The sequence below is a fragment of the Podarcis melisellensis genome, assembly GCF_964234715.1.
Source record: "Podarcis melisellensis genome assembly, chromosome: 12".
In the NCBI taxonomy this organism is placed as follows: Eukaryota; Metazoa; Chordata; class Lepidosauria; order Squamata; family Lacertidae; genus Podarcis; species Podarcis melisellensis.
Genome location: NC_138544.1, coordinates 33,456,507 through 33,482,918, shown reverse-complemented (window position 1 = coordinate 33,482,918; position 26,412 = coordinate 33,456,507). Strand labels below are relative to the sequence as shown.

Here is a 26,412-nt window from a genome sequence, read left to right as displayed (position 1 = left end):
CGAGGTACCACTGTACAACCTTTTAATGTTTTTATACTGTAAACTGCCCTGTGAATGAACTTCAGATGAAGGGCAGTATAGAAATTTAATAAACAGTAATAATAAAACAAGAACATTCTAAGATTATATTTACCCAATAATAATAATAATAATAATAATAATAATAATAATAATAATAATGGATGCATTGCTATAATTAGTGCAGATCTCCACATGCTGCTTTCAACTAGATCCAATTTTCTATGCACATACGTGGGCAAATGATTCAGATTGCTCCAATATCTTCTTTCAGAGTGACTTAAGTTGCATTTCCCTTGAAGTTCCATTGTATATAACAGAACCTGCACACTATTGCCTTGAAACTGAGGCACCTGGTTTCAGTGTTCCTAAACGCTTAAGCTTTGGAGCTACAGAACAGCAACTCCTCAACGTTCTTCCCGTGTGCTTTCTCTAAAGTGACCCTAGAAGCCAATCCTCAATGGCTGACTGACCACCTTTCACTCTGATTGGCTCCAATCAGCACAAAGGGTAAGAAGGCCTTTTCTCAGTGGCTAAAAAGCTTGCCTTCTACACTAACAGAGTAACTCTAAGACACAGGAGTCAGGACCCCAGCTGTAGAAACTGTCACAGGTCTTCAAGCCTCCACGACCCTGGACTGCTGCAAACAATGTACTTCAGATTAAATCGGCTTTATTCGTTTATTAAAAAACCCTTATCTACTGCTTTTTGTTTAGAAAAAAATATATTAAAGCAGTTCACAACAGGCGATCCAAAATCCGATTAAAACCAAACCAACAAAAAGCAATTGAAATCTGGTAAACAAACTATACAATAGCACGGCTGCAATAACCACAGTAATCAAACCAGCAAAAACTGTTCTGAAGAGTTAGGAAATGCCAGGGTAGGAAATATCACACCATTACTGACTGCCTGATCTCCACTAGGAGTTCATTCTACATAGTGCAGGGCTGGGGAGCCTTTGGCCCTCTGTGTGTTGTTGGAACAGAGGAAGCTGCCTCATATGAAGAGAGACCACTGGTCCATCTAGTTCAGTATTGTATACACTGACTGGCAGAAACTCTCCAGGATTTCAAGCAGGAGTCTCTTCCAATCCTATCTGGGAGATGCCGGGGATTGAACCTGGGAGCTTCTGCTTACAAGGTAGCTGCTCTACCACTGAACCATGGCCCTTCCCTACAACTATCAGCCTCAACAATTGGCCATGCTGGCTTCAGTTGATGGGAGGTGAAGTTCCACAGCACCTAGAGGACCAAAACTCCCCCACCCCTGAGACAGTAGGTGCCACCGTGGAGAAGGCTCTTCCCAGGACCCTAAACACTCAAACCTCAGCTTAGGGCAGTATTCTTCAACCTTGGGAACCCATATCTTTTTGAACCACAACTTCCATTATCTCCAGTCACCTTGCTCCCTGCACCTTGTGCCTCTCCCTCTCAGAAGCCAGCCGTGCTGCTGTGTTGGGAAGGCAGGTCAGCAACCCTGTCCTGCCTGTGCCACCCCACCAACTGCTACTGGAGCCATTTAAGGCAGTGGGGCTTTTACTGAACTTGAGTAGGCTTTATGTCTACTCTACTTTATGTCTCAATTCTCCCCAGACCACGATTGAAAATTTAGTTAATTTTAAAATTAACCAGAAATTTAACGTATTAACAGCTAAGATCATATTGAACCAGATTACCAGTGCATCTAGCTCAGTATTGTCTACACAGACAGGCAGCGGCTCTAGGATTTCAGACAGGGAGCCTTTGCTGGCCAGTGGGGCTGAACGTGGGACTTTCCGCTTGCAAAGTAGGTTCTCTGCCATTGAGCCACCGTCCTTCCCAATAAGCCCCATCGAATTCAATGGAACATCCTCCCAGGTAAGTAAGGAATTGCAGCCTAAAGATGTAGAGGTATGGAATTGGAGATTTCTAAAGAAAATATGTACTTTTAATAGACTTATACAAACTTGATATACTTACTATCTCATTGTACGTACTTATAAAAAAAAAAACGGCAGCTAGCAAGCACAACACAGGGATTCTCTCTGTTCCCTTTCTTACGCAGGAGGGAATACCTCTTCCAAGATGCCTCCAGATCGCATAAGAAGCTGCTGAGACACACCATTGGCAGTCCATGTTGTTATTATTATTAATTGAATTTATATGCCGCCCAATACCTGGAGGTCTCAGGGCGGTTCACAGAACAAGATCAAAAAATATAAAATCAAAAAATCTATAATCAAAATAAAAACAACACAATATCACTCCCCCCACCCCCAATGCCTGCATTGCCAGACAAGGAAAACAGGCTTTTCTGCTTCAGAAATGCTGCTTGAGTTTACTAAGCGACTCAAGCGCTTGTGAATGAGTAAACTATACTGTTTGCAGCTTTCGCTGTTGTTTATTTGCAGGGACCTGCAAAGGGAAGGCTCCACCTTAAGGGTGCGACGACGGTCCCTGGAGCTGACGCGGCTCCTGCTCAGGGGCCGCCCGCGAAGCCTTTTCCCAAGCGACGGAAAGCGCATTCGCGGCAGCCGAGGCGAAGGTCGGAGAGGCGTTTGCAGAGGCGGCCCAGCTTCGTTCCGTCCTTCCCGGCCGCAGGGCCCGCGCATGCTCTTTAGCTGCCCTGTCGAACATGGCTTTGCGCTGGGCTTTTGCGCCGAGACGCAAAGAGGGAGCCAAGTTGCTGCTCCTCTTGCGCGGGGCGCAAGGAAGCTCTCCTCGCAGCCGGAGCAGCAGCGCTGCCGCCGTGGCCGGGTCCCCCTCCGGAGACCACCTAATATACACGCAGGAGCATTTCGCCTTGAGGGAGTCTCTGAGAAAGGTATTGCGGGCCGGGGCGCCTCGGCCTCACCGCCCGCCTCGCCTCTTCTTGTTGTTTTTTGTGTGCAGTGAATTGGGCGCTGGAATCCGCAGCCGCGGTGCCTTTTGAGTTCAAGGCCGCATCCAGACCGCGCATTGAAAACAACACGGTACCGCTTTAAACCAGTTCCTGCTTCCCCACCCACCCAAAGAATTCTGGGAGATGTAGTTTGTACAGGGTCCCGAGAGTTCTTAGGAGAAACCCTGTTCTGGGAGAACTACAATTCCCAGAGTGGTTTAACAGTTAATCTTTCTTCCTAGGGAACCCTGGGTGTTGTAGTTCTGGGATAGGATCAGGGGACTCCTAGCAATGCTCCATTAACAGACTACATTTCCCAGGATTCCTTGGGGGCTACATGACTAATCATGGTGCTTTCTATGGTGCTGATGTGGTTTTACTGTCACCGGCTGCAGACTCCCATTTGGTGCCGTGAAAGCAGTGGGGCTTTTCTCCTGTCCTGGCAGCCTCCGCTCTTAGCTTCCATCAGGCCCAGCCAACATGGTCAAGAACCAGGGATGATGGGAATTGTAGTCCAGCAACTTTTGGAGGTCCCCACATTGGCTAGAACAATCTCCATAGCGCAGGATAGTAGCACAACAGGCTATCTACACATAGGGAAATTGCACAGGTGTTTTATTGAGTTTTTAAGCTGGGCTTTGAGTTCTGAAAAAGAAAAAGAAAGTCCTGAAGCTGAAAAGGGATAACATGAGTTAGCGATGCTTTATTCACAGTGCCACACAGACACTCTTTAAAAACAAAGCAAACTGTGGACCTAGGCGTGGAAGCAGCCGGGCTCTGGTGCAAGGTCCAGAACTATGAGACAAAGGGTCACTAGCTGGGGTAACTGAAAATGCAATGCTGGAGAAATATGTTCCTACTGCCAGCATTCTGAGTAGCTGATCCAGTACTGGCATAATTTGTAGATGGGATTAGAAACAATTGGGATAATAGTTGTGGCTCAAAGGAGAAACTGCACCACCCTGATTACTGAGCCCAGGGCGTGCTTTGGGATTCGTTTTCATTATAATCTACAAGAACATTACATCATTTCATCAAATAGTATTAACTAATATGTCAAGCATTTGCAGTTATTAAATTTTTTTTGTTTCCTAATACTTTCAAAAGGTTGGGGAATAGTATTTTAGCTCAGTAATGTGTTCCTGTATGACTGGATGTACACTGCAGTATTTTTAGCATTGTAAGGCTGCGATCCTATACTAACTTTGGGAGGAAGTTCCCTTGAAGTCATTGGGACTTCTGAGCTGACATGTATAGGATTGGTTTGTAAGGAGGCAGCCACAAATCTACTATCTTTCTGCCTAAGCACTAGTGTTGCTTGTTTTAAAATAAAAGGTGAGGGAGGTAAGACTTATGGACTGAGGATCTTTGCTTATGATTAAACATTCTGGTGCTCTATTTATTCTGAGTAGGAACTGTAGGTATCCTGCCTGGGGACACTGGATTATACCAATACATGCATTACTGCTGCCTGGGAACATGCAAATATTGCTGATGCTTATCTGGATATGATGGAATCTTGGTCTCTTTCGCCAAGTGTAAAAACTTTACAGGAATAGTTCTGTTTCATGTTGTCTTTCCTCAGGTATACTGTACTTTTGACCAGTGCACGAGCCAGGGTAATCATTTAGCTTCCTTCACTTCTTGCAAGCCTTTCAGCAAGCATGCAAGACTAGAGATTTTTTCAGGATATCTAGGACAGCAGATCTCAGACTTCTTCTGCAGCTATTGAGGTGCAAGAGGGAGGTGTTGGCATGCTCCAGAAACCTTGGCTATGGCTTGTGGTTAGGGAGCTTAAGCACAAGCCCAGGTTTGGACAGCATACTGAGCCAAACCTTGGCTTAGCTCAGTGCAATGCAGAAGTTAAAAAAGAAGAAGAAAGAAAACAGACCAGGTAGGAGCAGAGCAGCTTTGAACTTCTCTCTGGGAACCTGCGTAGTCCCAGTGAGCCATGGTTTGGCTTACTATGATATGTGAAACAGGCCACTGTATCCTTTTCTGACTAAACTACAATACTTCAGCCTCTCTGTGGAGGGAAAGAAACTCTTAATTGTGCCAGAGGCAGGTCACAGAACACATGTCTGAACTTTCTGCTTCAATAATACTTTGGCCACAATAAATACTTTTTTTGGCTTGCCTCTTAGAACCTTCCTGTGGACATTAGTGAAACACAAGGGATGTTTATTACTACTATTGGCCGAAACCATTGTCCTCTTGTCTTATCTTCCCTGCCCTTGCAAACTGAGAGAGAAGGTGCTCTGCAATCTTACTTTGATTGTGCTTCTCTGCTAAATGAAAGAATCGAAAAGTATTTTAGATTCCAAAAGAAGATGAAGAAGAAAGGGGAGATGATCTGCTAGCATTATTATCTTTGAGAAGCCAAGTCAACAATGTTAATCTTTGAGAAAGTCAGTGAAGTTTAAAACTCTGGTGTGTCCAATTAGAACATGTATTCTGGTTAAGTGACGGAATCCAGTATTTGAACTTCCCCTAGAAAGAGATAAAGCAAGACTGGACATGGTAGGAGTTGCTTTAGTTCACTTTGTTTCTGGTGATTCCATAAATGTGTGACATGATTCACATAGATGGGACTGAGCTAAAATGGCTGGGGAAGGAATGACGTTGCTCTGTTTTTCCCTTCCCCGTCACCTCAATCACAACAAAGGCACAATACATGCAAGTACATTTTACGTCCTTCTTAGACCCAATCACACTGTGTGGAAAAGATTTAGATACACGAGCTTGTGGTATTTGAAGGAATTGCTGTGACATGTTTGACGATAGCAGGCTCATAAGCCTGTGAACAATTGACTGTCGCATGAAAAGGGGCCTTTTTGATGGGTGGTGGGTGGCTGTGGGACTGAGGGGATGGAACCCTCTGGCCTGGGAGGCTTAAAAAGACACCACATTTATACCCTGCCTTTCCTCGTAAGAGCTCAAAGTGGTATACAAACTTCTCCCTCTCTTCACTTTATCCTTGCAACAACCCTGTGAGGTAGGTTTGGCAAAGAGACAGTGATTTGGCCCAAGGTCACCTAGTGGGCTTCATGGCTGAGTGGGGATTTGAACCCTGCTCTCCCAGGTGCTAGTCCAGCACTCCAACCACTACTCCACACTGGGTTTTCTTACGTGCCCACATTATAGATGTACTGTCTTGCAATCAAGACTGTACTATCTTCTATTCCCGGCTTGCTGTAGTACTTCAACAGATTATTCAGCTGCATCATGATGATCATCTGATTGTGTTTCATTATATATTGTTTTTACATTTTGCTAGCTCTTTTGAAGGATCATACAAATGGAAAGCAACATATAACTTTTAATATAAATAAATAGTTTTATGGAGAAAGGCCCAAGGAACCTGTCCTGCAGAGTAAAAGTTATGAGAGAAAACCTAAGACCCCAGAGCAGTTCCCAAAAAGTGGAGAGGTTTTATGGCAGGTGAAATCTGCAGGCTTTTGTGGGTATCCAAGGCACTCTCTGGGTCAGATTTACAACAGAGTACTCATTCTCTATTTAGTATGGAAATGCTGTGTTTTTGAAGGGACTAAACACAATGGCCTAACAGCCCTGTTGCTTTTTCCATTTAATAAATTAGGATTAGGACTGCAGTTGCAGGTGATTCCCTCTAATTTATGTGTATGATGGGCAACAGTGAGATATTTTTGTTTGTTTAGTCGTTTAGTCGTGTCCAACTCTTCATGACCCCATGGACCAGAGCACGCCAGGCACTCCTGTCCTCCACCGCCTCCCGCAGTTTGGTCAAACTCATGCTGGTAGCTTCAAGAACACTGTCCAACCATCTCATCCTCTCTCGTCCCCTTCTCCTTGTGCCCTCCATCTTTCCCAACATCAGGGTCTTTTCCAGGGAGTCTTCTCTTCTCATGAGGTGGCCAAAGTATTGGAGCCTCAGCTTCAGGATCTAATATGCAGCACCTGCATATTTAGGTGGAAATCCTATGCCCACTTAACCTGGAAGTTAATGGGACTTACTTCCATGTAAATTTATGTAGGATTATACTGTTGGTTGACAAGGGAAGCTTAAGGGGTTTGGTTTCCATTGTTCTGAACGTGAATAGGGATGGTACTGTAAGCAGTTTTTAGTGCCTTCTATTAGAATTATTCCCAGACTTTATAATAAATGAAAACATGCTGTATTGTGAAGTGAATTCAAGAAATTACTTTTAAAAGATCCTTTTAAAGTGATTATCCTCTTGATTATTGATATAAGTAGAAAAAATAGCTATTGTCTCTGGCAGTCATTGATCTTAATATTAGCTTTTAAAATTGCCCTGTTATCATTAAAGAACTACGTCTGGCTCTTTGCTCATTCTTTGCTCCTACTATCTTTCTCCTCATTAATTAAAGAGCAGTCTTCATGAATTATTTTGTCATGAGGCTATGAGGAAGTCTTTCCCTTGCTGTCTCCCGCTGGCATTATAGGCACTGTTAATATAATAACTCAAATGTGCTCTATTTATTAGGTCCCAAAATGTAATTAAGCACCATACTGGTCGTATTAATATATACAGGAGCTAAAGTGGATACCACAGTTATGGATAATACTTAAGGGATTAATTAATTAGGCTACATCTGTATCTTAGAGCTAAAGCACGCTTATTCTACTTTAACAGCCACAGTTTCCCTCAAAAGAATTCTGGGAAATGTAGCTTTTTAAGGGTGCTGAAAGTTGTTGAGCGATTTCTCTTCCTCTCACAGACATACAATTCCTAGAGATTTATGGGAAGGAGGATTGATTGTTAAACCACTCTGGAAAATAAATTCTGTCTACACTTGGTAGTACCTTGAGTGGACTTGTAAAAAAACAGTTGTTGCTTTTAATTTCCATTGCAACCTAAAAACTGACCTTTAATCAATAACTAAGGTCACCAGACTGTGTATTTTAAAATCTTTCTCAGATGATTTTAAAGTCTTGCACAGATGACCCCATGCTTGGCTTATGATCAAGGGAAGATTTCATTAAGGCCCACTAAGTAACTCCTGCCAACCTAGCAGTTCGAAAGCACGTCAAAGTGCAAGTAGATAAATACCTCAGGCAGGAAGGTAAATGGTGTTTCTGTGTGCTGCTCTGGTTCGCCAGGAGTGGCTTAGTCATGCTGGCCACATGACCCGGAAAAACTGTCCGCAGACGAAAATGCCAGCTCCCTCGGCCAGTAAAGCGAGATGAGCACCGCAACCAATGAGTCGTTCGCGAGTAGACTTAACGGTCAGGGGTCCTTTACCTTTTAAGTAACTTGTAACAGAGATGTAGGGCAATTGGTATTCAGCTGTCTTTACTATTTTATCTTAACTGTTATTTGAAACGTTGGACAGAAATGAAATATAAAAACCATGCATATCCATGTCTTGTTCCTTGTACAACTAAAGGAAGCCGATCCAGTAGGCATGTCCCCGTCCCCCCCCCCCCAGATTGAGAGCACCACCTTTGCCACAGGAATTGTGTATAATTCTGTATTGTGGCAAATAACTAATCATGAACAACCACACATTCTTGTGCACGCATGTGAATGAGCACAGAATTTCATTAAGGTGGGTTTGCTAATTTCTCTTCAATATTGGTTAATGCTCCAGGTTTGTAGAGTAGATCTTGAGATGAAAGAGGGTGGAGCATCTTTTGCCTTCATGAAGCATAAGCCAAAGTTTGTGACCCAGCTATCCTAGTACAGTTGTACCTTGGAAGTTGAGTGGAATCCGAACATTTCCAAAATGTTCAAAAACCACATCACAGCTTCTGATTGGCTGCAGGAAGTTCCTGTAGCCAATCAGAAGCCATGGAAGCCGCGTCAGATGTTCAGCTTCCAAAAGAACAGTCACTTCTGGGTTTTGATTGGGAGCCAAAATGTTTGAGAACTAGGCTGTTCAACTTCCAAGGTATGGCCGTATTAGAATCTACAGTGCTTTATGGCAAGATAATGTTATCAAGTTGCAGTAGTTTGTATTTCATCCCAGATATAGCCTGGTTTAGAACTTCTACTCTGTATTTGTTTGCTCTTGGGGACCATTTGGAAGCCATGACTGGTGCAGAATGCTGTGGGACAGCTGCTGATGGGGTCTATGTTTTCATATAATATGAAGATTCAAGATATTCACCTATGGTGTAATCACCAGTAACCAATTCTGGGCTTCTTGTTTTTGTTTTTCTCTTGGTTTTCCAGTATGGAATCTTCCACTTTTGCCCCAGAGTGAACTTTTCACAGACCTATTTTTCCCAGCATGAAAAATGAGGTGCCAAAGGTGATCTCATGGTAATTTTTACCATATTTAAAAATGGTTTTGCACCTTGACTCATTCTAGACGGAACTAGATGGGACAGTAGTAAACATGGAGCTGGCCTAAGCGACACGACACCTTACAGCTGAGGTTAGTAATACCCAGCCAGAGGCTAGCTCATAAACCGAAAAGACCCCACTGATTTTGGCAATGGTGGCAGCAAAATAAAAATAAAAAATAGCTACAGCACTCCGACAGGGATGTGAGTTGCTCCTCCCCAGTCACCAGATTGTTCATTTAATGAGAAGGAAGGAGCAATAATTCTCTTCCTTATTTGATTTGCACGGATCAGTTGAGGGGGGCAGCGTGTGCAAAAATGTTTGTGGCCATACCTACTGCAGTTGTGTAACCCCTCCGCAGGGTGAATGCAGCCCTTAGGCCCAAACTTATGAGCTATCCTGGCTTACAAACATGATGGAGAAAACTACTCAGACTGCTAACTGCTCTCTTGGCTTTTATAGACTTCAGAGAGCAGCTGTTTTATACCTGCCGGCTGCCCCCCCCCGTAGTCCCAGATACAGATGTATGTAGAAAGCAACTTTTATTTATACTGTGTTCCATGTAGCTGATCACTGATTGTGGAGGCAGGTTCACTAGGATGAACAGGGCACTGTCTGACCACCAGCCTGTGTCCTTCCTTACAACTAGTTCAAGGGATGGCACTGATTGTCAGCTTCTTCCATAGGCTCAGTGTTGTCCCTTGTAGAACTCAATAGGGAGGGGAGGGACAAAACCAAAATTAGTTGGATTTGCCTGTCATTTTCTCTGGCGCCACCTACTGTTCGTCTCCCTGCCTCCCACCCTACCAGTCCAACAGGCACCAGTGGCCAGCGAGTCTTACTAAACTCCAGCCACTGTTCATCTGCAGTTCAGTACGCACACACACACAAATAACAATCTGACTGTCTGGAATGTGTATATTTATATATATCCATGGTGGAAGCCTGCAAGGAGTTGATACCATCACTGGAAAAGGAAGCCCAGGACTCCTTTTGTTTGTGCTGATTACAAGGCAAACACTTGGCACAGACGGCAGTCATTAATAACCCTGTTTAATCCATTTCAAAAATGTCATGTTAAAGGAGTGGTATAGGGTGTATTGACATGAAAACACTATATTCTTCTGAACATCTCCAGAGAAGCTCTACATAGATTTGTCAACACGTGACAGTTTAGAAAGTAGATGTGTTTACTTCCAGATTAAATGGTTGCCTATTTTTGCACCATGAGATTTGCTTATTTTCCTAGTGAGGGGAAAAAGATTAAAAACAGCAAACACACTTATTTTATCATAATGATTTTGCATTCATCTCTCTGCCTTGCTTCAGCACATAGCCAGTTTTCACGACAAAACTGAACAGAAAAGTAGTAGCTTTCTCATAAAAAGACTAACATTTCTATCTATTAGATGTCAGAGGAAGAAAATCCTAAGGGTATATGAACTGATTGTTGTGAGGATAAAATGAGATGTGGTGGTAGAACTACAAATGTCATCTTTAGCTCTATGGAGGAAAGGCAGGATACAAATAAAGGTGCTGGTCAGCAATTAGGCTTGTTCAATCTTCTTACCGAAAATTGAGTTGCTGCTATAAGCAGATTTCAAGAAACCTGTTAAAGAATGTTAGAATGGTGTGTCCTTTATTATAATTATATATATATATATATATAAAATAAATGGGATTCAATTTTGCAAGTGGAACCTACAACAAAATGTTGCAGGGTGGAGTCTTCAGATTTCCAGCCATGCCATTTTTGTCTCACTTTCCAGTTTTCTGTCTCTCTGGCCCTGTCAATCTGCATTCTGTGACCACTAAGCCCAGTGTTAATTTGGCTGATGGGGGTTTTGTGCCTTCTTAGGATTCTTTACTTGGTTTCACAAGCTTGCTGACACCTCTTCCATGTGTGAATGTGTTACAGTGTTGGCTATATCAGCAATGACACCTAGCCTCAAAAACAGGGGAAATGATTTCAAAGTTCACTGACAAAATATACTCTACTGCACATGAGTCAGTAACTCATTTCCTGCAAACTTTGGTGCGTCATCTGAATATGTAACCTGAATGCTGACTTGCAGACCTCTGTAATAGTTTTAGCTGTTTGTAATAAATTGTTCTTTTTTCTGACAAAAAAAAATGTTTTCCTTCTCATGTTAATAGAACCATAGAATGGTAGAGTTGGAAGGGAAACCAAGGGTCGTCCAGTCGAACCCCTTGAATGCAGGAATCTCATCTGGACCATACATGATCTCAACTAGATCATTCAACCTCTGCTTAAAAACCTCAAAGGAAGGGGAGTCCCCCACCTTTTGTGGGAGTCTGAGCCACTGTTGAACAGCTCTTACTGTCAGAAAGTTCTTGATATTTAGTCAGAATCTCCTTTCTTTTAACTTGAATCCATTGATTTGGGTCCTAGCCTCTGGAGCAGGGGGAAAAAAAGAAGCTTGCTCTATTTTCTGTACGGCAGCCCTTTAGATATTTGAAGATGGCTATCCTATTTCAGTCTCTTCTTTACTAGGCGAAACATACCCAACTCCCTCGACCATTCCTCGTAAGGCTTGGTTTCCAGAACCTTTCAAGATTCATGAGGAAAATAATTCTTATCTCATATGTTTATCTGCCTCCATTTTTCCATTTACTTCCAAGCAGCTTCAATACACCTGCAGGGCAGAAAGGATTCACAAAGGAGTGTGTGAATTTCTGTGGTTCCCCAAAGGGAACGTAGTCGGAAGTGGGGAAAGAGCTGCCATTTGTCAGGCCCTCAAGCAACCTTCACCCATCTGTTGCCCTCCAGATGCTTTGGACTACAACTCCCATCAGCCCCAGCCAACACATGGAGGCTAGTCCATTAGGGCAAATGGGGTCTATTAGCTTTCTCCTGCTTAGTCTCCACATTGCCCTTGTAGAACTCAGTGGGGAGGAGGAGGGGCAAACTTAGAATAAGTTGGCTTTGGCACCATCTACTGTGGGGCTCCCTGCCTTCTGCCCTACCAGTCCCAGTGGGCACCAGCCAGCACTGCCTACAGGATGCTGTTGATTTGAATTGAAAGTGTGATTAAGATGAGGGAAATCTCCCAAGAACTAGAAAAGTCAGCTGTCCTTAGGTGTTAACAAAGTGCTTTGCTTCAATTTAAGATGAGAAGCCTGACACACACACCCTGCCACAATCTCATTTAAGCTGTAGCATCTGGTGTTAAGCCTATTTAGGCCCACTGAAGCTAATTGGACTCAGCCAAGCCAAATAGCACAAGCTTAACTTTCCGAACTCTTGTCTCTCCCTCTCCCCCCCACCCCACTTCTCAAAATACAGATTATTGACAAAGAAATCAACCCATTTGTGGACAAATGGGAAGAAGAGGGACAGTTTCCAGCACACCAAGTTTTTAAGACTCTGGGGAAAGCTGGATTCCTTGGAGTGAATAAGCCAACTGGTAAGAAATAGTCTTAAGTCTCTACTTTCAATGTAAAAGGCATGTTCTGGCCTTTAAAGGGCTTGGTTCAGAGATTTACCAAAAGCTGTTTCTAAATTAATCTCAGTAGCTATTTGTAAATTCATCTCATTTAGAACATTTTAACACCGGGGGGATTTCACCAAGATACATCGCAGTTTTCCCTACCCTCCCATTTACAGGTGTAATTTGCTCTGGGTGTATTCTGGGAAATATTTAATTTATTCTTGCAGAGTATCCTTACACATTTGAACGAAGAGTCTGACCTTATGAACCACTGTACCAGCAGACAGGTGTGTAGGATGAGAATCAAAGTTCCTTGTGGTCAGTCTTAACATAATTGCCTTGTGTGAACTGACTGCATTGTAGAATTCAATGCAACAACTGGGAACGGCAACAGAACGCTGCAGTGCTGTTCAAGGTGCCAGCCAAGCTTGCTCTCATCAGTACCATTTCTTTTTCTCTCTTGTCTTTACCCCCTCTCCCTCCCCCAACGGTCAGTCAATATTTTATGGTTACTGAGCATGCTTAGGTTTGGGGGTTTATTTATTTATTTATTTAAGGGGTTGTGTACTTCTGAAAAGAGACTTGCTTATACCTTCTGTGTGTGTGGTGCTATTTTGTCTACATAGGGATTGGACAATGTGATCACTGTGTCAACCTCATAAATGGTTTCATCATAGGATGGTTTCATCATAGGATTTAAGGTTGCTGCACAGATCCATTACACAGCACAGCATAGAAAAGGACAAGGACTGGGGATGCACCAGACCTATAAAACACATTCAAAGCCTACCCTCAAATAATTATGGGAATTGTAGTTCACACATAGCCCACAGATCTACAATTCCCAGTACCCTTAACAAACGACAGTTCCCAGGGTTCTTTGAGAGACGAAATGTATTTTGAATGTGCTTTAAAGGTCTGGTGTATATACAGCCAAAGGTAGTTTCATTAGGGATAGGTCCAGGAGAACATGGGTCGTTGCCAAGTTAACATTTTTTCACCTTAAGGTCAGGAGGACTGCTAACTTTGAAAAAGAGCCATTGGTTTGCTCTGCCTCAGGTTTTTGCTTTTTGTTAGAAACAGACCTTTAAATTTGTGGCAGGACACCTTGTAAAATTTGGACTAAAGTGGACTACACCAAGAATTCAAATCACTTGCCAATTTTGTCCTAGGGTCTGCTGTCATATCTCTGTTAAAACACTCAAGTAGAAATTGAGAGAGAAATAACTTCTTGCTCTTACCTTGGGAAGATTTTTTTAATCCTTAGTAGCTTCTGAAAGAGAACTAGAACTAGTCTGGCTACTAATTTTTTAGTAAACATACTTTGAATCATAGTCAGGGTTGAAAAGATACAGAATCCACAAAAAGCAAATGAGGCATAATTGTATGGTTCAGATCTAGTTCTGAGTAGTTATATGTGAGCATTTGGTCATTCCTCTTTAAGAAATGCACTTTTTAAAACCAAATTGCAGAGTTAAATGGAACAAAAGCTTGGTAATGTATCACTTATCTTGTTTTCTTTTTTCGTCTGCTGCCCCCCTTTTTTTAATGCTCAGCTTTTAGCATAAATTGAACATAGGCTTCAAAATGCACTGCATATTTAAATTGCACAAGATTGGACTTCTTTTATTATCCTACAGCTTGGGTCACATCTCTAGCTGTGTGCTGGATGGCATTTCAGCACAAGAAAACTAGCAAGATGTGCAAGGCAAACGTTTTGAACATATTGCCAGATCTTGTTGAGCGCCTGCTATTTGTTATGTCCCACTCAAGTGCAGGGTTTTCCTTGCAGGGCCGTGTGTTTGCAAGTTTTAATATTCTCTGCAGGTAATGAGGACTTGGATTATTGTCTCTTAAATGCTCCAGAATTCAGCCTCTGTGATTTTGCTTCCCTGTAAGAAGTCAGCTATTTAAAAATAGCTCCCTTTGCAAATGTTTCATAAGTCTCCAATGTGAATATGTTCCTCAAGGTATAATATTGTCACCGTCTCATTGTGGAAACTTTGCTTCAACTGGGCTGGCTGGGAGGATAATTCTTTGATTTTATAAGAGGCAGACTGTAGCATTAACCATTTAATGGAGAGTGTCAGGGAACTGCATCGGCTCAGGGGCGAGAGGGGAAAAGCCGGATGGATTACAGAGAGCCCCCAAAGATCATGGGAAGCAGCACCTCCTCAGCGGAGGAGAGTAACCACGCCTCCAGCGGAGAGGAGCTGCAGGGCTCGGAGGAGGCGAGGCAGTGCCAGGACACCTTGCCTGGGCAAAGCGGGGAGGAGAGAGGTCCTCCGTTACCCACGCCCTCCCTGCGCAGTAGGCTTCCATGCAGAGAGGGGAAGCGCAGACTGGGCGTCAAGAAACTACTCTGCTGGGGAAGGTTTAAGGACCGCCCACTCTCAGATTCTGCCAGTGAATGAGGGAGCCACGGAATAGTGGTGCTCTGCATGGTGAAGGTTTTTTGGCACCAATGACAAGGCTTTACAGCCAACCAGGGAGGCATTTGCCTGATTGCTCTTGAGCAACCCCCGGATACCCTTACAGAGAGTATCCTTGAAGGCATTCTTTCCTTTATTGTTTATCTTGGAGAGTTAACAGCTGCAGGAAAGGCCCAGGAACCCAGACAAAAGAAAGAGTGTGTTTATGCATGCACACACATGTGTTCTCTCTCTCTGACCGTTGATCGCATCTCTCTGATACAAAACGAAAGCCAAAATTCTGTCGAAACAATGCCATTATTTTAATAGGGTTTGGCCCAGAATGACGGAACAGTAGCCATAAACACTTGCTCTGCTTCAGAAAACTGCTACACGGTGATGGGTTTGTTTGACAAATCCAATTAGTTTTGAGCTTCCACATTATAAAAATGCTGATGGTGCAAAGAGAACATTAAAGATTAACTTTAAAGGACAAATGAGATTACTGGTTAAAGAGAACTTGAAACCAGAAACTGGATCAAAGCAGTTCTCTAGCCTGGCATACTTAGAGCAGTCTTGCATTCCCAATTTGGTCGATGATTTGACTTCTCTTTTCATATCTAAGGGTATGTTCACGGAACTGTTTGCTTCCCACCCAGTGCGCTACCACTGCTAATCTTTGAAGCCAAATTTACATGCCGCTAGCTGCAATCCATATTGATCCTGGAGTTTCTTGACAAATACTGTCATTTGATGTGGTGTTTCCCCGCCACAAACCAGTTTCAATCCAATTAAAAAAAACAAAACACACAAATGCAGAATAATGTGAACATACCCTAACTGCTGTCACACAGACTCAGATGACAGTTTTATGAATAGGAGTTCAGGGAGAGTTTCAGAGGCGGGGAGACCGAAAAGGTCATGGCGGTTGAGTGAGGACATCCCTGTGCCCTTTCTAATGGGAACATCTCATTGCAAATGCAGCTTGAACAGCAGCTGGTGTGTGTCTGTGTGTGTGTCTGTGTGTGTGTGTGTGTGTGTGTGTGTGAGAGAGAAGAGACATGACCTTGCTGTGTTTCTAACTACTAATATGAACGTGCTCTTTACACGGCTGGTCTGAAGGTATTTAGGCTGCAGTCAGTTGGTATTATGCCAGTTCCGATGTTGGAACAGCTGCCTTTGAAAATAACTTCACTACCGGTAGTTTTTGCATATGATTAAATAAAGTGTTTTGAAATCCTGCATCACAAGGTGTCTAGATTTCGTGTGCCTCTCTCCATCTTTGTCTTCAATCACCCTATCTCTTTCTTTTCTTTGCTGGATTAGATTGCAAACCTTTGGGCAAGTCTTTGTGTTTTATGTTGTACTGTATAGCACTTTGTAGGTGATCATGTAATTAAAAAAAGGTAAAGGTAAAGGACTCCTGACAGTTAAGTCCAGTTGCAGACGACTCTGGGGTTTGTCCGCTCTGCAGACAGTTTTTCCAGGTCATGTGGCCAGCATGACTAAGCTGCCTCTGGTGACGGAACACTGAAACCAGAGCAGTGCACAGAAACGCTGTTTACCTTCCCGCCAGAGCAGTACCTATTTATCTACTTGCACTTTTTGGCGTGCTTTCGAACTGCTAGGTTGGCAGGAGCTGGGACCAAGCAACAGGAGCTCACCCCATTGCGGGGATTCAAACCGCCAACCTTCTGATTGGCAAGCCCAAGGCCACCCTCGTCCCCCTATGCAATTAATATATAATAATTAAAAAATGTTCAGGAAGGTGGTGTGCATGCTCCCTCCCCATCTCCAACTCCTCATTTAATCCCTACAATAACCCCTTGAGGTATGTTAGGCTGGAAGGCAGTCACCGACCCAAGGTCACCCAGTGATCTTCATGACCAAGTGGGATTTGAACCCTGGTCTCCCAGGTCCCTGTCTGACACTAACCTCTACAACACATTCACACACAATTTCTGTCTAGCCACCTGTTCTACTTCAAAAGTAGGAAACATCTGCTTGATTGTTCCATTGTGAAGAATGAAGTGTGTAATAGGAATAGAATGTTTCAACAGAAGTGGACAGTCATGTTTGACTGTGATCAACTGAATTGCATTGGGTTTTTATTGTGAAGGTGTCATCAGCTTTTGTCTACGTACGTAGTTGTAGCTTATTAGTTTGTCATCCCAGTACATTCCTTTATTAATAGTAAACTCTGGTACAAGTTTGGGGAAGTTAGTAAGCAGTTTTCATTATTGCCAGAGGAAAAGGGAAACGATAAATAATCAGTGAATCCTAAAAATGAATGACAGAAATGCTGTTTGAAGACATCTTCTGAATCATACTGCTAGGGTTTGATTTTTATGCCTTTTATTTTAGGACCTCAACCACATATTTTTACACTAATTACCTGGTACTAACTTGGAATGTATTTTACCTTTTAAAAAGTTGATCATTTGTGTAGATTTATAAGGTGATTCTGTTAAATAATCACTTCTTGTTTCCAAAATTAAGTGTCAGAAAGTATTCACCCCCACCAGTTGTTTTTATTTAAAAAAGGAAACCAATCTTATGTTTACGAAAGCCATGCTTAAAGTTTGGAACATGTGTTTTCAAAAACTTGCTCCAGAAATGTTTCCCCTTACCTTTGACTAATCAGTTTATAGGAAGTCAACTACAAAATATACTTAAAGGCTCAATCTGGTGAAACATTTTAAAGATTGGATAAACCAAGGACACATAGTTGCTTAAGATCAAGCAGTAATCTACTGAATCAGACATACCTTCCATCTTTCCAAATAAGACCCGCAAGAGAACAACTTTTAACAAAATATGGAATTCCTTGTCTTAAAATTCCATTCAAAAATCTCTTGTTACAGAATGCTCAGAGAAAGTTGGTTTTAAAACTCTATACAATTCTATCTAAATTTAAAAGAGAAGACTGGCAAGTAACATGCATAAAAAATTGGATTTTTTTTTAAAAAAACATGTTTATTGCAAATTTCTAAAGAAAATGGAAAAAAACAGGGAAGAGGGAGGGGTAATTCTGTCACCTTGTGTTAACAGTATAATAAATATCACTAAATCCATCTTAATTTACACATACAAATCCATATATGCCATCTAGACATCCAAATGTTTGAAAATGGGGGAAAAGTTCTTATGAAACAACATCTGATAATGCAACAGAGTGGCTGTTCAAAAATACACGTGCTCCATTAATCCATGCTAATTTAAAGGAAAATTTATTTGGAACAATTTATCCATGTTAACTTGTTTCATATTGACAGAGCAAAATATATAATCAAAACATGTTCTGTTTGAGGTGAAAGAGAAGCGGAGTCAATTTTAAACATAGTTGCACAGTACTAAAATAAAAAAACTTTTGGATTATAGAACTAAATGTAGTACAAGAAATGACAAGATATGTGTTATCTAGAAACTGAAAACATTTCCCTTCTGTATGATACAACCAGAAGCACAGATCTCCAACTGAAGGCAAATTTTCTGTACTTTGTAATGGAAGAGTAAAGATCCCAACACATGACACTTGCATTATTTACCGTACTTGTATGGCACTAATTTTATTATCGGTGTTGGATACTGTTTCCTGTTTGTTTTATATACTGACTTTCATTGTTTCATTTTAGTTACTGTTATCTTTGGATTCTTTTTTGGGAGAAAAAAAGGATGTAAAGTTTGTACAAACCAGAAGTTAAAACACAAAAGCCAATGATTTAAAGTAGAGTCCTTGGAAAGTTGGTACTCTGTATATAATCTCTTTTATAATATGTTTTGAAGTGTGAAACTATTTTGTTTACAGCAGTTTTCTACCAAGTGTACTATAAATGCCCCATATAGGAAACATTTCATAAATGAAAGAAATAATGTGCATATCAAATACATGCATCAACACCTAACCTTTTTTTCCTACAGAAAAGAAAACGTAGCTATCATTCCATCCTGTCCATTAAAGAGTTCTTTGCAACTCTGAGGTTAAAAGCTTGCAGATCAAGCAAGGCCGTTCATCATTACTTGAATGCCTTCAAGTATTCATTTTCAAACAATTCAATGCAACAAGCAAGAATCAGGGCTAGACCTGGATGAGTTGCTGATGGCAAGTGCCACACCAGCTTTCCTCCCCTTAATTTTTTTCTTCTCTTTTTCTGTTTTGGGTCCCCCTATACCTCTTCCTAGGGACGCGGGTGGCGCTGTGGGTTAAACCACAGAGCCTAGGACTTGCTGATCAGAAGGTCGGCGGTTCGAATCCCCGCGACGGGGTGAGCTCCCGTTGCTCAGTCCCTGCTCCTGCCAACCTAGCAGTTCGAAAGCACATCAAAGTGCAAGTAGATAAATAGGAACCGCTCCAGCGGGAAAGTAAACAGCGTTTCTGTGTGCTGCTCTGGTTTGCCAGAAGCAGCTTAGTCATGCTGGCCACATGACCCGGAAGCTGTCTGCGGACAAACGCTCCCTCGGCCCATAGAGTGAGATGAGCGCTGCAACCCCAGAGTTGGTCACGACTGGACCTAATGGTCAGGGGTACCTTTACCTTTTTATACCTCTTCCTTCTCTTACTCTGTTTTTTGACATTGCTAGTGGTGCTGCCAGGGTGTTGCCCAGTCCCTGCTCCTGGCAACCTAGTAGTTCGAAGGCATGTCTAAGTGCAAGTAGATAAATAGGTGCCACTCCGGCAGGAAGGTAAACAGTGTTTCCGTGTGTTGCTCTGGTTCGCCAGAAGCGGCTTAGTCATGCTGGCCACATGACCTGGAAGCTGTACGCCGGCTCCCTTGGCCAATAAAGCGAGATGAACACCGCAACCCCAGAGTCGGTCACGACTGGACCTAATGGTCAGGGGTCCCTTTCCCTTTATCTAGTGGTGTTGCCAAGGATCCCAACCAGCTGTGTCTGGCATAGCTATAGCCATTTGCACTGGGCTGCAGGATTGCTATGCAAGACGAGAATATTGTCCAATATCTAGGCCTCCATTTATTAATGTTTGTCTCCTGAATATTTTAAACGAAGAGTGCAGATTCATTAGGAGGGAATGCATAAATAAACGTTGAGGCAAATTAAATCAAGTGTCTGTGCAATCTCCAGAGTACACAATAAAGCTAGAAAAGGCTGTTCTCCTTAACATTTTTTAATGGCAGCATGGCATGAAGCGACACAAGCTTCTGATTAGGGGAATGATGTAGGAAACACTCTAGGTTGGTAGAGGTATGGCTTGATCTAATGCTTAAAAAAAGAGTTCCCACGGTAATTGTGCTTACTGATAACCTGAATATTGAGAAGTGGGAGGTTGGGATGGCACAACCCCAGTGAGTCTGTAGGTCAGAGTATGGGCTTTCCATGCCAAAGGTCCCAGGTGAAATCTTGGGGTCTGCAAGCAGCACTGGAAAGACCCGTGTCTGATGCCTTGGAGACCTGCTGCCAGCCATTGTAGAACAGTGCAGACAGTAGGTAGGTCGTCTGACTTGGTATAAGGTTGCAATCTCATATGCCCTTACTTGGGAGTAAATAGTCTTAATCTCAGTGCAACTGACTCCTGAGTAGGCAGGCACAGAATTGTTTACATGCTGCTTTTTTTGGGGGGGGGGGGGACATTTTAAAAATGCAACTGCAGAGGATGGGAAGAGATTCCAAGGGCAAAATGTAAACTCGGCAGATTGGCTTGCGTGTTAAAGGAGCATCCAGCCTCTATTAACAGAGCTTCAGTATTTGCACTCCTAGGATTGTTCTGCCCTTTTTCCGGTGGCACATTTTCCTTGGGGAGCCATTTCACCTTGCTTGTCAACATAGCAGTGACTTCAGATTGGCAGATTCATTGCCTGCTGTTTTGCAGATGCCCCTTTCCGAAGGGGAAGCTCCGGCAAGCGTTAACTCTGAGCTCTGAATTCTAAGTGTGAGTTTCGAAGACCTTTCTTTTGACCCAAGCAGAGACAAATGGTATAAAAGTGTCTAATGGCAGGGACTGTGGAGATCCCTGTGGAAAACAGGGGCAATCTATTGTTCCCATACCTGTAGAATCTTAATAGCTGATCTCAGACGGTGCTGCACTGAATACTTTCCATGTGTGTGAAAGGAGAATCCTTAACCTCAGTAGATATACATAGAAAATTGATTTTTAAAAATGCTATGTCCAGCCTTGTTTTTTGCCCCTTTGTTGCAGGAAAGAGCCCTCTGCTATTCAGAAAGTTACGGTAATTACTGTCCTTGGGAAGGGAGAAGGTATGCCAGTATCTCTGTGGATACTTGCAGAAAATCCTATCTCCCTGGGGAGGAAACGGCACAGCTGGAGCATGAAATGTACATTTTCTAATTCAGGCATAGGCAAACTCTGGCCCTCCAGATGTTTTTGACTACAATTCCCATCATCCCTAGCTAACAGGACCAGGGGTAAGGGATAGTGGGAATTGTAGTCCCAAACATCTGGAGGGCCGGAGTTTGCCTATGCCTCTTCTAATAGTTCTGGCAAGATCACTTGGTAGGTTTTGTTGTTTTCGCATCTCAACCCCAGCTAAGGCTGAGGATGGATGGAGATGGAGGAATTGTTAGCAGGAGTGAGAGATGGGCACTGTGGTCGCTTAGGAGAATGGAGCAGTGGGGCCTTCCAGCAGGGATGGGCAACCTGTGGCCCTGTACATGTTGGTGGACTCCCACCTGTCACACTGCTTCGGGATCATGGGCAGTGCTTTTAAAAAAGAGAGAAGAACTTGGGGATAGCCAGTGAAGCTGAATGTTGGAAGATTGTGGACAAAAGAACATAGTTCACACAACGCATAGCTCAACTATGGAATTGGCTGCTACAAGAGGCAGTGGTGGCTACCAACTTGGAGAGCTTTAATAGAGTATTAGACAAATTCATGGAGTAAAAGTATGGTTTTGAATTTCCAGTTGCTGGAAACTGCAGGAGGGACGAGGGCTGTCGTGTTTCCGTCCTGCTCGCATGCTTCCCATAGGCATCTGGGGGACCACTGAGAACAAGATGCTGAACTAGATGGGCTACTGCAACTGAACCAGCAGTCCCTTCTTATGTTCTTTAGATGCTTCCACTTGCTTTCTCTCAAATTTCACGGGATGCGTCTGTCCATAAAAATTCATGGTTCCAAGATGGTGAGTGGTAGGAAGAAACCACATAACCTTTGTGTGGTGCTTAGGATGTCATAACTGTCTGCATAGTTCTTAGGAAATGCAGTTCCCCTTTCTCCACTATTCACTCTCTATCAGCTATTTAAGGCAAAAGATGTAAAGTTTGGCTGTCATATTCATTGGACATTGATTATTTAAAAGGTCAAAATGATGCTCAGTCTTGATGGTAATTAATCTGCGTTAAGGCCAGGGTTCTTTTTTGTCATCTAGGAGCAGAAAAACACCTTTCTCGATAGTGGCAGGTTAAATTTTTAATGAACATGGCCTTTGTGCCACGATCGTTAGTCATTTGTGATATAATTTGATTTGCAATTAATTACAATAATGTGTTTTCCATTAATCAGCCATGCCTGCTTAGGCAAGCAACAGCAAGTTTAGTCTAGGAATGTTTCTCGGAGCATTTAATCCGTGAGCACGTGCAGCTCCTGGAAAGTAGGGAACGATGACACTGTCACTTTCGGTTGTGTAAGTTTCTCATTTCTCCACATTCCCACAGCAAATTGTGATTTATTTAAGTCCTCATGAAACTTCATCAGCATTTTAGTGTGATTTTTCTCCCAATACAAAACATTTTGGTACGCCGTTTTGACAAATACAGTGGTACCTCTGGTTACGTACTTAATTCGTTCCGGAGGTCTGTTCTTAACCTGAAACTGTTCTTAACCTGAAGCACCACTTTAGCTAATGGGGCCTCCCACTGCTGTTGCACCACCACCGTGCAATTTCTGTTCTCATCCTGAAGAAAAGTTCTTAACCCGAGGTACTATTTCTGGGTTAGCGGAGTCTGTAACCTAAAGCGTATGCAACCTGAAGCGTATGTAACCCAAGGTACCACTGTATATGCATTTTTGCTAGGAAATGCTTCCAAAATAATGCATTTTTGGTTGGAGAACTGCATTGCAAAATTTTGAGGAGTGCAAATTTTGAGGAGTACCGTATTTTTCGCCCCATAGGGCGCACCTAGGTTTTTTTGGGGGGAAATAAAGAAAAAAAATTATTTCCCTCCCCCCCAGCCCCCAGAACAGCCTGCTATCCGCAAGCCTAGGGAGCCCAGCGCAAAGTCACGCCGGTCTCCCCAGGCTTGCGGAGAGGTGCGCAAAGCCCGGGCGCACTCTTCAGCGCATCCCAGGCTTCGGAATGTAGGCAGCTCCGCGCAGCCATCGGGAGCCCGGCGCCGGGACTTCGCGCCGAGCTCCCGAGGGCTGCGCAGAGCTTCCTGAAGCCTGGAGAGCAAGAGGGGTCAATGCGCACTGACCCCTCTCGCTCTCCAGGCTTCAGCGAAAGCCTGCATTCGCCCCATAGGACGCACACACATTTCCCCTTCATTTTTGGAGGGGGAAAAGTGCGTCTTATAGGGCGAAAAATACGGTACCTATGTTTCAGCGGTTGGAGCAGTAAGAATGAGGCAGTTTCTCATTAAATGTAAGCAAAATTGAATGGTTCCTTAATACCAAAGGGCAAAGATGCACAAGTTATAACACTTTTAGAGGCTCAAGTGACAGCCCCACAGCCACAAAGGCTGACTAAACTGAAGCCAATTGTACTGCTTCACCAACTGTACACAGTATTCCATGCGTTGTTGCGTCATAGATTTGTATAAAGGTGTTGTGATATTTGTGGTCTATTTTCTCTTCTCTTCTCATTGTTCCCCCAGATGGAAGTTGCCTTTTTCACAGCATCAGTACAGAGACATTTCAATCAATGCCCAGATCCCATTCCTGGCCTGCCACTGCCAACACAGACACCATCAGCACTATATGTGAAGCTAGGATTTTTTTATCCCACTTTACACTTGCTTCGGTTGAGCTGTTTTTGCCTTTTTGATCCCCATTCTGCCATTTTGGAGAGATATTTCTGGGCTCTTTGCTGTCCCTGCTTTGTTTTTACCATCCTAAATTAATTAGAGTCATCAGCAAACCTAGCCTTCTCAGTGCTCATCACTGTCTTGTCACAATATATAACTTTGGGGGTCCCCACTTTTTACATGCCTCTGTTGTGAGAACTATTCATTTATTATGTTCTCTGTTTCATATTCTTTAACCATAAACTTTGAACTGTTTCATATTCTATATCCATAAGAGCATCTTGCCTCTTATCCTATGATTGCTAAAGTTTGCTTAGGAGTTTTGGCTGAGGGACTGTAGCATGAATCTGCTGCAGTTTGATAAGTTTGGTTTGCTTCTTTGTTTATTTAGGTTATTAGTTTGCTGCTCTCAGTTTTTAAAATTGTTTTTACTTCATCTCATAATAAGGCATGGATTAAGGCACAAATGTCAAAGTCCACTTTTTGAGGGCAGAGCTGCGTTTTAGGCCACGCGTTTCATCTTCCACGACCTTGTTAAAATTTTGTTTTGCAGAGGAAGCAGTTTTCCGCACGTTGAGAAAAGGAGAGAATCAGAACACTAATCTCCACTGCATATTAAGGAAAACAGAGCCTTGAAAATACTGATTAAAAATCGAGGCATGTTGCCAAAAAACCTGGCTGATCTTTTTCTCAACAAGCTCAGTTGTTTAAAAAAAATTAAATAGTTATACATTAATTCTTTTTCCCAAGGCTTTTTAATAAGCATTATGTTTTGGTTCTGCCCCCCCCCCACCTTTTCTTTCTCTACCTTCTTTCCTCTGCCCTCACCACAAAACTAATGGCCTGCCATCCTTTTCTCCCCTTCCCCTTTTCCTGCTGTAGGGAGGAATAGAGTCGTAGGTTGGGTACACAACATATATTTGAAGCAACCCCTGGAAAAAAGAATCATGGGAACTGTAGTTTACCCTTCAAAGAGCTACAATTCCCAGCACTCTTGACAAAATACTGATCCCAGAATTCTTTTTCCCAGAAGTTGCTTCAAATGTATGGCACAAATGCAGCTTATCTTTGGATGGAAATGTTGGATGGAAAAGCTGGTGCTGGTTGTAAATATAACTCAGATCCAGGGTCAAGTGAACAGGTTGCTATATCTTCTCCCTCTTTTATTGTACCCACATATCCACTTGACTGCTTATGCTGGCAAATATCTATAGCTGTTATTTATAAACAGAATTTGAAACTGTTTTTAAGGGGATGTCAGAGCCCAGGGTCACAAACATAAAACAATTAAAACAGTACAATTTAAAATAAAATAAAAGCGTATTTAAAACATTTAAAAAACAATTTTAAAACCAACTAATTTTTTTTTTTGCAAAACAATTTTAAAAAACCATCTAAAAGCATTTTAGGACATTTGAAAGCAATCACATACCCCCACAGCTGGCACAGCCATTACCTTTCAGCCATCAAATGCCTGGGTATACAGGAATGTTTTTACATTTCTCCTCAAACCCCACACTTTACCAGGGAGGGCATTCCACAAATGGGACCACCACCAAGAAGGCCCCGTCACAGGCCAAAACCAAATGGACTGCAGCCAGAGGCAGCACCTCCAACGAGGCCTCCCTTGTTGATCGTAGACCCAAGGTAGTTTACTTTGGATGAGTCAATCCTTTAGGTACTTGAGTCCCAGGTCATTTAGAACTTTGGGTGCTAGTACTACCACTTTGAATCAGGCTTGTAAGCTCACTGGCAGCCATTGCAGAGTTTTCCGGACTGGTGACACCTGGTATTTATTAAAAAATTAACTGCCTTGGTGTTTAATCTAGGGATGGGGAATCTCTGGTTGTCTAGATATTCCCGGACTACAACTCCCATCATCCATTACTATTGGGCATGCTGGCAGAGGCTCATGGGAGTTGTATTCCAACAACACCTGGAGGGCCACAGGCTCCCTATCCCTGGTTTAAACTTTTGCTTAGTCAAACTTCCTTTAATAAGAGGTTCCATAGTAGCAAGAATAGCAGTGTGGAATCTGTGCCCCTTCCCATCCTTGCAGATGTTGTTGGATGCAGCTCTTCTCATCCCTGACCATTGATCATGCTGCTTGGGGCTGATACTAGTTGATGCCTGACAACATCTGGAGGGCCACAGGCTCTCTTTAAATTCCAACTCGGCCATGAAGCTCGTGTGACCTTGGACCAATCTGTCTGTCTGTCTGTATGTCTCTCTCTCTCTTATATACCCCCTGATAGGAGGATAAACTGCATATTTGTGATGTTCAGAGAAATCCATGTCCCCCTGATGGAAGGGTGCAACATAAATGTAACATGCCTAACCCCCATGGTATGTTTATTTAAGAAAACCAGATGCCTTTGAAATAACTATTGGGGAAGGGGCCTTATGAAATAGATGAATTTAAATTAGCCTGAGAAGAGGTT

General features: G+C 42.8%; 1 protein-coding gene across 1 annotated transcript in view; it reads left to right on the top strand.

Annotated features, from left to right (window-relative positions):
- The first annotated feature begins 2,526 nt into the window (after window positions 1–2,526).
- LOC309381001 (putative acyl-CoA dehydrogenase 6) overlaps window positions 2,527–26,412 on the top strand; it is a 48,646-nt gene continuing 24,760 nt past the window's right edge. Inside the window, exons 1-2 of the mRNA XM_081931262.1 lie at window positions 2,527–2,823; window positions 12,478–12,598. Coding sequence (XP_081787388.1) covers window positions 2,635–2,823; window positions 12,478–12,598 — 310 coding nt within the window. The 5' untranslated portion in view covers window positions 2,527–2,634. The remainder of the gene's footprint in view (window positions 2,824–12,477; window positions 12,599–26,412) is intronic.